Source organism: Dermacentor albipictus, chromosome 6 (assembly GCF_038994185.2).
Source record: "Dermacentor albipictus isolate Rhodes 1998 colony chromosome 6, USDA_Dalb.pri_finalv2, whole genome shotgun sequence".
Classification (NCBI taxonomy): domain Eukaryota; kingdom Metazoa; phylum Arthropoda; class Arachnida; order Ixodida; family Ixodidae; genus Dermacentor; species Dermacentor albipictus.
Window position 1 is genome coordinate 1,492,353 of NC_091826.1, and position 15,040 is coordinate 1,507,392.

The 15,040-nt window shown below is 44.1% G+C and overlaps 1 protein-coding gene and 1 long non-coding RNA gene across 2 annotated transcripts in view; both read right to left on the bottom strand.

The window, feature by feature from the left end:
* Nucleotides 1-687: 687 nt before the first annotated feature.
* LOC139060742 (uncharacterized) overlaps nt 688-15,040 on the bottom strand; it is a 124,751-nt gene continuing 110,398 nt past the window's right edge. Inside the window, exon 4 of the long non-coding RNA XR_011514996.1 lies at nt 688-802. This is a non-coding gene — a long non-coding RNA (uncharacterized lncRNA). The remainder of the gene's footprint in view (nt 803-15,040) is intronic.
* On the bottom strand, nt 10,848-14,315 carry LOC139060741 (beta-1,4-galactosyltransferase 4-like). The gene has a single exon (XM_070539809.1). It carries the CDS (start codon nt 13,829-13,831, stop codon nt 12,665-12,667), a length of 1,167 nt encoding a protein of 388 aa, XP_070395910.1. The 5' UTR covers nt 13,832-14,315; the 3' UTR covers nt 10,848-12,664.

The following is a 15,040-nucleotide window of genomic DNA, read 5'->3' on the forward strand; positions in this document are numbered from 1 at the left end:
GTGTCGTGGCACAGCCACCGAGCCCACAGAGCAGCCGGAGCTGTAGGCTGTCTATTATAGTCAACAAGCTGGTGGGCATCGATGTCATTGCAGGATCCCACGATGAATCAAGCACCCATTGCTGGAGTGGCGGCACACAGGTAGCCAGAAAGGCTAAGTCATGGGTGATGTCCCGCTAATTAAAAAATCGGTGGCGAAATCGGTGGCATGCTCTGAGGGAGGCCTAGTACAAGCAGCCGCCAGTGAGAGCACAGCACTGATCATCTGTGTGGTGAAAACCAGCGGATTAGACGTCAGTGTCATGGCACAGCCGCTGAGCCCACCAAGACAGTAGCAACAGTGACGACGTTGTGTCGTAGGGTGTGGCGCGGCAGTCCTCACTTCCGCTTTCTGCATGGGTGCAGTGAACAAGTTGGTCAACTATTCTGTGACAGTCTTGTAGCGTCTCTGACAAAGGAAGGAAGTTGTTAGCTCTTCTTCTAAGTGCTAGAGACGAAAAAAAAAAACATGTGCAACACACACCAGGAGCAAGTGAAATAGGTGCTTGGCATTCGACAGTTACATGCAGCCAACTGATGCAGGGAGTCTGACTGCATATAATACTCGATTCCACAACAGGTGGCATCACGCCTCTTTCATGACTTCAATGCAGGAGACTCAAGGCCAGTCTGCACAAACACACTACAGTCCAGGTTTGTTCTCAGCTTCTGTATTTTCAAGAATAGGCTCTGTTCGCATGTACAATTCCATCATGAAAGAGTGCAGACAGGCAGGCAGTGTGCCTATGTGACTAGTGGAGACCCTGAAAGAAGACAAAACTGTAGCAGAGTATGTGAAAAATGCTTGTCTAAGGCAATGCACAATTGTGCCACCGTGTCAAGAACATTCACATCTGATGCAAGATACAGTACACAGCACTGAGAGACACCAAGATCACTCTTGCACTTGGTTCATATAAATAAATGTCAATGCAAGATGCTGCGAATAATCCTAAAATTTTGCTACAATGTGTGCATGCTAGTTGCAAACGAAACAAAATATCAAATGTTTAAGGGGAAGACAAAGCAATGTGAAAATCTAAGGCTCTGCACTGACAGCAGGTAATGAGAGGATAAATGTGCACAAATGCAATTATGCTTTTGGAATTGCCAGGAGATGGCTGCGTTGTTCTAGTAAACAGACACATTTACATTTCAGAGCTGTGCACCATTAGGCATGTTGCTGCAGGGATCTTTAATTCTGGCCACCTGGCATGCTTCTTGCGCAGTCAAATAATCTTCGCTCCATAAGATCACTACTGTTGTTGAGAAACTGAATCCGCATTATCGTGCTCAGCAGAAGAATGCCCCAGCCAGATATATAATTGGTGCAATGAGTAGCCTTGGTTTTTGCCTACTATTCGCAAAGCAGAATATTTGGCTGGTATTTGAAGGTTAAAATGTTCAAGCACTGGTTCACAGATGTAAATGCCAACTGCAACATTTTGGTACACTACAGCTGCTAGAGGCTCTCTTGCGCTGCCTGTTGCCAAAAAAATTGCATTTGCAACCTTTTTAAAAGCTGACAACCCCTTCACGATACACAAAACATAGCACCTATATATGGCTTATCTCTAAATTACACTTAAAACCTCTTTAAAGTGTTGACAGCCCCTTCGTGATACACAGAACATAGCACCCATATATGGCTTGTCTGTTGTAGACATGAAAGTAAAAAAGAAGAGCATGCAGTCGACAATAATAAACAGAAATCCTACCTGATTTTAGGTTTTGTAATGTTGCCCCCAAATTTTTTTCATAGCAAGGAGTTTTAGAAATAGAGGCCCCAAAGTTAAAGGACACAATAGGCTGGGAATACGAAAGAATGCAAAAGTAGTACCTCCAAATGGATGTGGGGGTCTTAGCCATTTGATTATGCTAAGCCACTTGGAGCCGCTATTTGTAAAATTCCCTAATAATTGCATAAGTGAAATTAAAACAAAATGATAGGCGAGTAGCTGCTAGAGCCAGGCGAGTAGCTGCTAGAGCCAGCTTCGAGCACTACACACACAAAAGCCTTTTAACAAGTATGTAGCAAGCAGGAAACCTGAGTCTTGCGTGACAATGCACACAATTTACTAGACTGATACAATGTCCTACATTGATTAAAAGTGCATTAAGCTTGTTCATTGATCCATTTACAGATTAACACAGTGACTAGTACTTGAGCTACTAAATACGTCAACGTACTTGGCATTTGTAAAATTTTGTGGCATTAGACACAGCCTGTTAGGTTAAATTATGTACACACACTTGATGCAGGCACCAAGACTCTTGCATAGCATAAACTAATAAATTATATAAAATATTTTGTAATTAGACAAACATTTTCTTCTATTTTCGAAGTAGCAATACCTTCAAATAATAATTGTTATGGCATCATGACAACTTAAAAAAGTTTCACAAGCTTGCCTTTCAAAGCCAACTAGATACAAGAGCCTAGACACCAGTAAGACTGGTGTTAGTAAGACGTCATCTCACTGTGCAAAAACATGTGCCCCAATAATGATAAGGGTGTCAAAAGTAGCAAAAAATAATTTGTGCTACATATACAAAATCTTAAATATTTTGAAACTAGCAACGTTTATCTGCAAATGCCTTGCACAACAAGTGTGCAAGAACATTAATGTGGCGAATTGGGCATGTTGGTACATATTTGAAAAGGCAGCAGCACATGAAAGACATGGACGGAGACAGGACGACAAGGATGAGCGCTTGCAAGTCTAGGGTAGCTATGGTGTAATTTTGCTAACTGGGTATACATGATGCAGCCAAGCCAACATGAGCCAGGAATTTAAAAAAAAGACCTTGTGCGACCTTAAAGAATCGCAACCAAATTTCCAGTGAAACTGATTCATTTGAGCAGTTGCAACAAGAATATTAGTTCCCCATCACTAAACCACATACTTTAAAACACTGCCCATATATGACTCGCCTATTTAAAACCTTGCCCATATATAATGCTTACGAGCACTTGCTAAGGAATTCTTTGCAAATGTAGTAATTTAGCCACACAGATCTTACTTTGCAACATTGGCCACACCCCTATTTCACTGAAGTTGATCTTGGTGGCATTCATATTTCCTCCTGGGTAGTAGTTGAAATTCTGCACTGTTTGTAAAACACACTTATAATGCTTGCGCTCCCGTGTTCCTGCATACATAACTTAATTCAAAGGCAGTAATTAACTGACACACTATGAACTGTCTACATATCTTCCATAACATATACACCTTATTTTCACCAAATATAAACGAGGTGCCTCACTTAATTCACCTATGACACTACTACAAACGTCGTATAACACAGGGAGAACAAGAGGGTTCAGTAAGTATTTGCAATGCTCCCCACTAAGCTAGACATGTTAAATGTTTTACCACACATTACACTTAAGGTACCCCTATTTCCGCCAAATGTAAGCTTGATGTAATGTACCAGTTTTTCGGGGGGACACCGGAAAACATACTGTGAAATGGCCCCATAACAAACTCGTGCTTTTACTTAAGAATTTCTTTAGAAAAGCTGCATTTGATCCACACATTTAACTTTGCACAAAGATTTGCCACAGTGTCTCAATTTTCACTAAATTTGATCTCAATGTCATATGTAGTTTTGCTAGGAAAACAGGCTAAAATCCTTGCCTCTTGTAAGACACACTCAAAATGCTCTGCGGTGCTTGCATACATAATTTACTGTAAAGGCCGCAATTACACTACCCGCTCTGAATTGTTCCTGCACATCATGTGTAATGGGCCCTTTATTTTCACCAAATATAAATGCGCTACCTTGTTTAGATCACCAAGGACACCAAGGAAATGAACCCCATATAGGTTATGAAAATGGAGGAAGAACAAGGGTTTACTAATTCTTTGCAATGCTTTTAATCAAGCTGGAAATGTTTAACTTTCCCCAACATTACACTTAGCATGCCCCCTGTTGCCACTTAATTTAAACTTGGTGTCATTACTTCTTTTACGACTCTGGGGAACATTGCGGATAATAGTAGCATGACAATACGGTGATCGCTTGAATAAGGGATTTTCCACAAGGACTGCAATTAATGTACAGAAATTAAACATTTATTGTAAGTCACCTACAATATGCTTCCTTCTTTCACAAAATATCAACATGCGTTGCATACTTCACTGAGGAGACCGGGAAAACCATTTGCATGCCTTGCGTAGTGCATTAAAGTTGGGAGAAAACAAGTATTCAGTAATTATTTTCATAGCACAAAACTGAAAAACACTTCGAACATTTGGTACACGTCACCTATGCTATGGCCTCTATTTTCTCTAAATATGAAATCGCTGCCATATTGGGTACTCCCAAAGAAGCAGGAAAACTTTAAGGATTTCATATGATGCTTCTAAACCAGTCAGAAATGTCTAGTAACCTTCATTTAGTTTCTTAGTAACCCACACACTTAAAAATTTGCTTGCATATACCACTTAACAATTCACATGTTTTCTCAAGGTACACACGGCATGAGTGATATAGCTTTCTTTTTCTTCAGAAAACTGTGAAAACAAACATGGTGTTTTTGAGCGCTTCTAGTTGGACCGACAGCTTCGTTGTAAAATACTATTGCAATTGACGTGGCATGACCGAAAATGATTTTTGGAGTCATTTTGTGCAACTTGCCACAATTTGTACACTACCCTGCTGGTATATAATGTTAGTAACCTTCACAATGTCTCTATAAAGATTTTTGAGCAGTATGAAAAACAATGAATCAAAGTGTTTGCGCCAAACTCCTATCATGTAGTGATCAAAACAAAAAGCTGTACTTATGAATTGGACAAATAAGGAATACAGTATAAACTCCATGCAAGTGATCTTGTGCGCGGCAGCGACAAGCGATGCGATGGAGATGGTTGTCGCATTTGCTCGTCGCCTACAAGTTGTACCCCATGCAAGCGACAATTTTGAGTGACATCTCCCCGCTGTTGCCGGTATGAGGGCAGCAGTAAACGCACCGAAACTAGTGTAATGTATGCTTTATTATTTAAGTTGATGTATTTTACTGTAAAAAGCTGAATAAAATATATCTGAGGGTCTTGCAGAAGGTTTTTATCCTTGCACATGTAAAAATGCAATCGTTTCCTCCTTCCGTGCTGCAATTAGTAGTATGTGATTGATCTACATCCAGTTCCGTTCCGGCTTCACGCTATTGGCTAGTCGCCCATAGCGCTTCTGGGCAACGAACTACAAATTCTAGATTTCTAGAACTCGGCCATTGAGCGACAAGGCCGAGCGATCTGTTCAAGGAACGGCCCGTTTTGTCGCTCGAAGCCATCACTCGTCGCCATTGCACATAAAATTGCTCTCATGGGGTTTAGCCTTACATGTGTGTACTGTTTGTGTACACTGTTCTTAATTTTAATGGCTACTTACCAACCATACTTTCCAATATTGCATACAACACTTTTTTTACTCATGTTAAGCAGCCAGTCTGCAGAAGCAAGACAGCATGGTGCACACGCCGGCCATGGTGGCTGGCATGTGCACCATGCCGTAAGTGATGGATCCTGTGTATTATCCCCAGGCTCTAACAATGCAAAAGGGCTTCTACTAACATAGGCAGCCACTACATTCCTTATAGCTGGCTTTCCACCATAATGTTGAAAGTCCATGCTGCCATGCAGTGGCAATACACTCTCTAAAGGCAGCGTTGCCATCATTTCTTGCAAGGATTGCATCAAATGAGCACTGACGCGATATCTTCAACTTTTCATTTTCTTGCATTAAATTAGGTCCTAGACCTTGAAACCCTAAGAAGTGTATGTGTTGTGACGTCGTGGCACAGAGGGTAGCCGCATGGGAGCAGAACATCATGTTTTGGCGCTTGCTGTGGATTGCCGAGTTGTCCACTGTGTTGCTACATCCCAATGAGTAGCGGCGCAACGGAAATTGAGCAACCCAGAGCCAGTGCCAAAATGCGACGTTGTTTTGCTTCCACATGACCACCCGCTCTGCCATGACATCATGACACATACACATCCTGGGAAACGAAACCCAGTCATAGAAAAGATATAGTAAGTTAGTTACAGTGCTCTGAGGCATGCCAGTATATTTTCTAGAATCTCGAGGTCCAGGACCTTCATTTACTGCAAGAAAATTAAAAGTTGAAAAATATCTTTTCAGAGCTTAAATTAAACATTCAAGGTTGAATCGGTTGTATTGCGAAACCTGATTCACATTAGCTGGTACCCCCCCACCATCAACAAAAAAAAATCTACAAGAACCACATCATACAAAGGTAAAAAAAGTGAGAGAAAGAGTTAAATGTGGACTTTAAAAGGTTATATACAGTCTTGCCAGTCCACTTCTACACAACTTGTTCTGCAATGAAAAGCAGTGACTTCAGTGAAAGCACACACAGCCTACCATTTCTGTGCTGTCTCTCTTGCATTTAGTCTTCCTTAGTTGCCATTTTTCTGTGCATTCACGCATATAAATAGACCATAAAGCTTGCACAAATACGACATTTACATATTGTGTTGGGCTAGTACAGAGATTCCAGACAGGTGACAATAAGGGACCGGGCTGCCATGTTGACAAGTATAAAAAGGTGAAAACAGCACACAGCTACCTGCAAAAGTATGGCATGTCTATAAGATTACTCTGGTGTGGACTTGTGCATCCACATTACAGCAGCAGGTGCCACTGGCTCAATTATGTACAGGGGGAATGAAGACAGTCACTCACCCGCCGCAGTTGCTTAGTGGCTATGGTGATGGGCTGCTAAGCACGAGGTCGTGGGATCGAATCCCAGCCACGCCGACCGCATTTCGATGAGGGAGAGATGCAAAAACATCCATGTACTTAGATTTAGGTGCACTTTTAAAGAAATCCAGGAGGCCCAAATTTTTGAAGTCCCCCACTACGATGTGCCTCATAATCAGATAGTGGTTTTGGCACACAAAACCTCGTAATTTAATTTTAATATGAAAGACAGTCACTTGCGGGCACAGGGATACCCAAGGAGAAATCTGGCACTATCATCTATGCAAGCTTCTTGAATGAAGATGCAACGCCATGGGGAATGCCAGAATGTGGCCATAATAAAGCTTTCTTGGAATTCAGTGTTCACAAAAAGATTTGTTCCCTCCATATTACATGTTGCATCGATGTTTACTTGCGCACACTAGTTGAAACCGGGGCACAGTGAGCGTTCATTCTAACCTTTTCTTCACCTTTATTAACTAGCTGGTACTGTTCACATTTAACTAAATTTAATTCTGGAGCTTTTATGTGCCAAAACCATGATCGGATTACGAGGCATCCCAATGTGCAAAGCTCCACATAAATTTTTGACTAATTAGGGTTCTTTTATAATGTTTTACACAGGAGCACTTTTCTTGCCGCTTATCAGAATGCGGCTGGGATGAAGCTCTGAGCAGGACAACACCATAGCCACTAAGCTACCGTGGTGGGTTTTCAATGTAACTTCATACCCAGCATTAATGGTAGGCTTTAATAAGTATCATTCTTAGACAGTAATAAAGAAACAGCATTTTTCCCATTGGTGCAGTAAATAATAAATTACTGTAATAGAGGGAATGCCAATAATGCTAAAAGCTGGGCTATTACCGAAATTATGAGCCAGCGCTTGTCCTGCACAGTGTGTGTTTGGCTTCCTCAGAGCTGTAAGAAGACTGAACGCCAGCCACCAGATGTGTATCCTGGCTTTCGGACAAAGATGCCACAGCGAAGCCACCATTTGCTTGCATTGCACCATTATGTGCTTTTTTAGCCTCAATGTATAAGGGGACCTGGACTGAGAACCTCTCACAATAATGCATTTGATCTCAGCAAAGTCTTGTCTCTCTCCAGGCAATCAAAGAAAATCTATGCTCGTGGAAGCACACACCAAAATGCCACCCCAGCTAACCCACTGATGTGGCGCCACATTCCGAGACCAGTACTTGGCACATGTGCATCTTGTTTTGCCCACAAAGAGCTTCTGGCAGTTGCTGTTTTCAGAGTTACTGTGTAAGCTTCGAAAGGGAGCAAAGTTGCACACAGCTGCACCATCTTGAGCAGGAAGTGACCCACAGTTGTGAGGGAAAGTCCCTAGATCATGCTTGAGGAAGCAATACTCAATATAACAATAGCAGTAGCTGAGTGGTCTACCTGCTTTATCCGAGAGGTTTGAGAACATGTGAAGGCAAACTAATACATCTGAGAAACCGTAGTCACTCAATTTTTTTTGCGATGAATAGACGTATACGGTTATCATGTGCTAAGGTGTATTCTAACACTATTTCATTCACAGCGGACAATGTGATGCCAGAAGCAAGAAAAAAAGTGCTTATCAGGATTTCGCCCCAAACAAAGTAAAAACAAGACAAACTAATTTCATTAGCAGTCATCTGGACATCGGACCTCAAAAGCATAACTGTGAAAATCCAATGACACTGTTACTGCCGACTATGTTTTATCAGTGCTTTAGCAGAAGCTTCTCCACAATTGTTGGACCGCGTGACATTGCCCAGAAGGTGGAAGGGCGAATGGTGTCTGCAAAAACAAACGTGCGGCTCTGCTTCCCTTGGCAGCATTTACAGTAAGGCTGGGGCACATTCGTATCTTCAGCAGCCATGGCACTCCTGAGAAAGGTGGACTTTATTTGCTTTCATGATTTATGTGTTTCAACACTTCCTTTCAAGTTCGGGTCACAGGAAAGTAATTCCCATTTGCTGCTTCACTTGTTTAGGTAGGGCTTTATTTACTTATTCTGTGCGAAATGCTACTATAAAGGCAAATCAACTGAAGAGGTAGCAAGACAGGACTGGCGAACATGAAAGTATGATAAATGTTTTTATGGCTACCCCTCTCGTCCCAAAAAGCAAATGAGTGCATTTAGCTGAAAAATTTCATTGATCTATTATTTTTCCTAAGGTGAAATTGAGCATAGCTCTATACGCATTTTCATTTCACATGTCAATATTTTGTGTTACGGCTATATAGGTAGACGGTTTACATCAGGAAGAGAACACTGTGAGTAGTGTGGCTGGCACCGACAATCAGTCTCGTGCAGCACATTGCAAACGGAGCGAAGTGTGGTGCGACTGCCTTGCTAATCAAGAGATCAGGAGAGGCAGCACATGGGTGATGCGTGGGTACAATTTACAACAGCTGCCACAGACAGACCTTCATTCATGCAGACTTTATTTCCATGGGTCGAACATGCGCTACTCTGGCACCACCTCACAGACATTGTCCCCGCGGAGGCAGTCTTGCAACGGTACTATGCTTTCCTTCTCACATTTTTGCCGTACCCTCCTCCTCCACTTTCCGCCTCATGGTTCCCACTGCACCTTCCTCCTTTGTTCTCCTCTTTGCGCTCTCTTTGCTATCACCATCTTTCATCCCCTGCTGTGCTCTGCATCCGTTATTTCACCCTTCGCTATGCTCGTTCACTCGGTTACAAGGGACACTGAGGCACACTAACGCTTAAAGGGACACTAAAGGCAAATACTAAGTAGACCATGGACTCTTTAAATACCATTCCAGAAACCTCGCAATACTTGTTTCAGGCCAAGAAATGACTTAGTTTAAGAGCAAATTGTATCTGAAGGGTCCGAATACCTTTTTCGAAATTCGAATCTCGCGCCATCCAACCAGGAGAGTGGTGATGTTGCATACGCCGTCACCGCCCTTTGGTGCTATCGGTGAGTAAAACGGCGCCTGACAGATGGCAGCACCGAGCCAAGACAGAGTGGCGGAGTCACCGCTGCAGCTGCTTTTTGGTCAAGTGGCGCAGACCGCTCAGGCATCTTGCGACATCACATTTAAGTTGAATTCTCTGCTACTTGCAGTTTGTCCGAGTTTCGCGAGCCAGCAAAACCAGCGCAGCACTACGTGATCAGGAAAGTATTGAAACGCGAAAGCCTGGGCGGCGCAGAGTCGGGTGATAACGAAACGTTTCGTCCGCCCAGGTCGTTGTCAACGGTAATTTCAATTAGTTCTTTTTCCTGAATATGAAATGGAACTGGACAAGTAGCATTTTATTTCATATTATGTTACAATACGATTATGTTTTTTACAATGAGCAGTTGAGTACTAGCGACAGATTTTAACTGAGGAGTGCTTTCGTCATTGGGCAAGTGCTTGAATGTCCTGGGGGAGTCACTAATCACGCCCTGTAGTTATCTCGATTTCTCGATTATTAAGGCTCTATTTGCTATAATATTGATGCCTTAGAAATTCTCGAGCACTAATCCATCACTTTAGCGTGACATAGTATTTGCCTTTAGTGTCCCTTTAAGGCAGGAGCAGGCGCATAAGAGCTGCGCTCTAAAAAGAACTGAGTATACCAAAAGATTTGTAAATGACACTGCAGAAAAGTGAAAGAAAGTGTCTGAAGTTCAGCATAAGCACCATGAAATTAAGCAAGATTTGACAGTTATGCTACCATGAAATCACGAAATCCATTATGGCCTTTGTTAATGTGGCACTACGCATCATTTGCTGCAAGTGGTGCAGCGATACCCTTTCATGTACAGAACTGTGGCCAATACTCATGCTCATACCTCCATTCTCACCTCTCTAGAATAATTACACTGCAGCAGTGATGCATTTCCAGTTGGCAAAGGTGCGACGCAAGTGGACGTCAGTTTACTGTACTGTGTGGCACTAACAAATTTAGTTAAAAAGGCTAAAAGCACTATGCACCTCTATAAACAGCAATATTTTGTAAGCCATAAAAGCATGCCTTTCCTTTCGCAATGACTTTAGTGCAACATGCACTTTCCTGCATGAGAAGTTTCTTGATGTTCTATTTCAATGACTTAGAGGAGAGCATAAGTGGTACCACATAGATTTATAACAAACGCACACAATAAAATAAAGCAAGAGGTGGCCCTAAACAATGGTTTGGAGATTCCAGTCCACACATCAGGTTACAGGATCACCATTACAGGCAGCCATTAGTAGCAACCATCAAGCCAAAGGGCAGTATCTGGCCCCGAAGCATATCCTTAGGTCATCCTTAGCAAGTTTTCTATTACAATAAGAACAGCACAGGCTGATGATGATGAAGAACAGCACGAGACAGGCACAAAGAAAGACACACACAGCACTGTGTGCATCTTTCATCTGTCCTTGTCTCTCGCACTGTTCTTACTTTAACATGAACTACCAAAACGCCCAAGTCTCTACCCTTCAATGTTTTCTACGGTCAAACAGTACTAGCATGAAAATGCACACAAGCTGTGCTGCAGTCTGTTTCTATTAGGATGTGCTTAGAAAAACCTGTAACTGGTGACCAGGATGATTACTAAACACTTTCTGCAAGTTGAAGCCAACCCATGTGCTCCTACCACCTCATTAAAGGCCAGCTGCAACTAAATATTAATTTTGCTAAAGTGCTTATAAATGAGTAGTATACACAGCTTAAGTAATCTTGGCAAAGCTACAGGGTGGGGAATTCTCTAGTTTTCTTAATAGCAGCCTTTAAATAGCACCTAAGCAGACAATGTGTCCATATGGTGCAGATACCAGCATGTAGCCTCCAAGATTTCCAGCATGCATCACCTAATTTTGGAAGTCACGCCAAGGAGCTACATTGGTTTAGGGCCACGCACCATTTCTAGTGAACATTCATGACAGCGTTCTTTCCAGTTCCTGTATTAAAGACATTTGCTAGCTTTTCGTGACACATCCGCTGGTATTTAAAGTACAACATTTTGCATGCAGGCTGCTGTAAAGCTACAATATCTGAATATGCTCCTTACGTGGACCAAACTATTGTTGCAGTTGCACACAAACTCCTCTCAGACATCCACTGTATTGGCACTAAGTGTGTCACATTGCCTGAATCTAAATATTGTTCAGAAGCTTGCCACACTGATTTTTTATGTGTTTTAAAAAAAAGTATGCGATGCATCAGCTAGCACAGTGACGTGAGCACAACTACTGCTTAGTGTTGCAGCATCCTATGAAGCTTCACCAGCACCTGGTGCAAAGCATGTTTCCTCACATTCGAGTCTGAAATAGATGACACTTTGCTTTCAGCTACCTATTCCTTGGGGACATTCTCAAATGGCCAATTATTAAAGAGTAAATGAAAAGAAAGGAATTAGCCCTTTTCCTAGTTTCAAGACACAACTCCACAAATGAAACTTTTACCTGCCTCTCTCAAACATTCCTGCACATTGGTCACTGTGCTGTCATTCTGTTGTTGGCACCAGCTGATACAACTCCATGAATGATATTGAATGGAAGGTCACAGGCATGCTTCTACCAGCTGTTGTTGTGTCATACACGAACACCTTCCTTCACCTAAATCGAGCTGCTGGTGACTGCCAAAGTTTTGGCAAAACAAAGTGTGTGCAGGCAACATATAATTAATATGGTTATTGTTTCCATCACATAGAAACCTCAGAGCAACAGGCCAACCACTGCTGTCACTGCAGAAGGCAAATCAGTCCTTTCATTTCACCCGACGGCTGCCACAATTACATGTAAACTCTGAGCAGTTATGATGCACAGTGACTCCAACTGGCTCGTATCTCGCGGGGTGCAAAGCATAACTTTGGAAATTTTTTCGTCACAACTGTATGCGTGTTTCGAGGCTCAGGTTGAGCTCAACGTGCAATATTATTTATCTGCAGCACAAATCAAACAATGCCGAAGTCAGTAGCTGTGTGCTTTCCTTTCATGCGTTGCATGTCTACCAAACCTGGAATGCTTTTGCCTTCCGGCTGGACTGGTGGATCGACATCGACCAGAATCCTTGTGTACAAAGGCTTCTCCTCAAGGGCAAGGACCTGGTAACGGAGATTGTTGAGACCGTCCACTTCGTACCTCGACTCTGCACTCCTGAGAAGTTCCTGCCTCTGCAAGCTGGGTTTCGCCTTGGTATGGGCCAGCATGGTGTAGCGCGACACGGAGGTCGGCCAACGTATTACGGTCAGCCCCCGCGCTCGGATGCGTCGTTGGAGGTCGTCGTCCTCACCTCCCCAACCGAAGAATTCGTTGGAGAAACCGTTAAGCTCGTGGAACTGATCTGCCCTTACTGCGACGGCGCCGCCAAAGAGATCTGGATACGGCAGCACAAAACGGAAGACGTCGATCGCAGAACTCAGGTGGCGGGGAAACCGCTCGCAGCGGTACAAGTTTCTCGCGTCGATGGGCAGGAGGTCGACGTCGTGGAAGACGAAGCAGCAGTAGCTGTCCCGAGCCAGGGCTTCGGTGAAACCGATGTTGAACAATTTAGCCCGATTGAATGCGTGCCGCTCACTCTGCTCGACTACAAACATGCCGTACTGTAGCTGCTGCCGCTGCAGAAACAGGTGCATGTGCTGCAGGAACAAGTCCAGGTGCTCGCTCCGGTCTCGGTATGGGACGACGACGGCAACAAAGTGTCGCGAGTTGCAGAACGGTGGCGACCAGCGGCCGCCCGGAAGCAAGCCCCATTTGGTCTCCAGTTCCTTCAGAAGCGTTCGGTTCACGCTCCTCTGTACGACAATAGTACCGGCGGGAATCATTGACGGACGCAGAGGACATTTAATGCGCAAGTCGACGTTCTGCCAAGACAGTTGGTAGCCTTCGCGAGGGGTCCACGGACACTCGCTGGGGTTGCGCTCGATGTCTGCTTCGGAGAACACTACGTGGTCGCCGCTCAGCCACGTCGGGCACCGCAGCGCGCTCAACCATAGCGCCACGAGAAACAGGCCGATCAAAAGGCCTCCCTGATTAAACTTATAAAAGTGTATCAGCTCACGGCGCCTGGAGAGCAGTAGGACGCCGCAAGCACCGCGTTGTACCCTGTGCAACAGAGCCATAGTCGAGAAATGCGTCGTAGCGGACGGAACGACAGCGCGAGGTGGTTCGCAGTGACAAAGGGCTTAACCCATGTCGCTGTTTCTGGCTTCGGCACCGTGCGTCGGAGATGCGTGAGCAGAGGTCAAAGATAACGCAGGCTGTATTTTGATAATCCGGAAGCTTGCGCCGGCCCGTGTTGCTATTCCGAATCTCGTTCTTGCTCGAGTCTCAACGTCTCTTCCGCTCCGCTTGGGAAACATGTGTCGCGTCTCACCTTCTCTGACGTTCTTCGAACCACGTCATGTCGCCACGTTAGCACGGCATATCGGTCAACATTGCGTGCAGCGTTTGCTGAAAACGCGCTTCACACCACTTGTTCCGAGAATCAACATTATACAAGACAGCGCACCCATCTGCAGAATACAGTACATAAGCAGAGGCTGGTGCAGCGGGCGGCACCTTCCGCATGGCTCCGGCGGCGTCGCCAGTAGCGGCGGCGCTGCGATCGACCACACAAGTCATAGAGTACTGGAACTCCAGACCTGCACAGATATCGCGCTTCTAGGGGTGCAGCTTGCACCCACTTTCGTTCAACCGATTGCCGTAGGTGGCGCTTTTATAACCTGTTCGTCTGCTACGCGGCGGGCGGTTGTGCGGCGTTGTAAGTAGTACGGCAGCTGTTGTGTTGCGACGAACTGCTTCTCTAGTTGATGATTTTTGCTAACACAGTGACAGTGATGTCACAATGCTTTGATCGGTCACTTGGCTCCAAAAGTTGACTGCTCGAACCTAAAAAATGTCGGAGCGTGTAGTCCGCTGCTCTCTAAAATAGCGTTAAATAGCCGCTCCCACTGCCTTTTTCAAGGAGATTATAATAAATCGCATTGTGTATAGACATCGCAACGTACCCAACAGCTTCATTGTACACGTTGTAAAATTCGCGTATGCGATCTTTAGAAACTTGAAGCCACCGTAATGTTCGACGACAGAACGGTTACCACTCATTTTACCTCTTAAAAGTTGTCCGTGAATGCGTCAAGAGTTCAAAAAGTGAATTACGCACACAGCTTCACTGCGTACGTATTTTCAGCACCACTGTTATGCTGCCGCCGTACTACGCGGAAAAGCTAGCTTTACAGTTTGAAAAGAGTTCCGTGACACGATTTTTAAAGCCTGCACTGCAGCACGTTTTAAAGCACTGGGATCCAGTGACGTAGCAACAGGGTGGG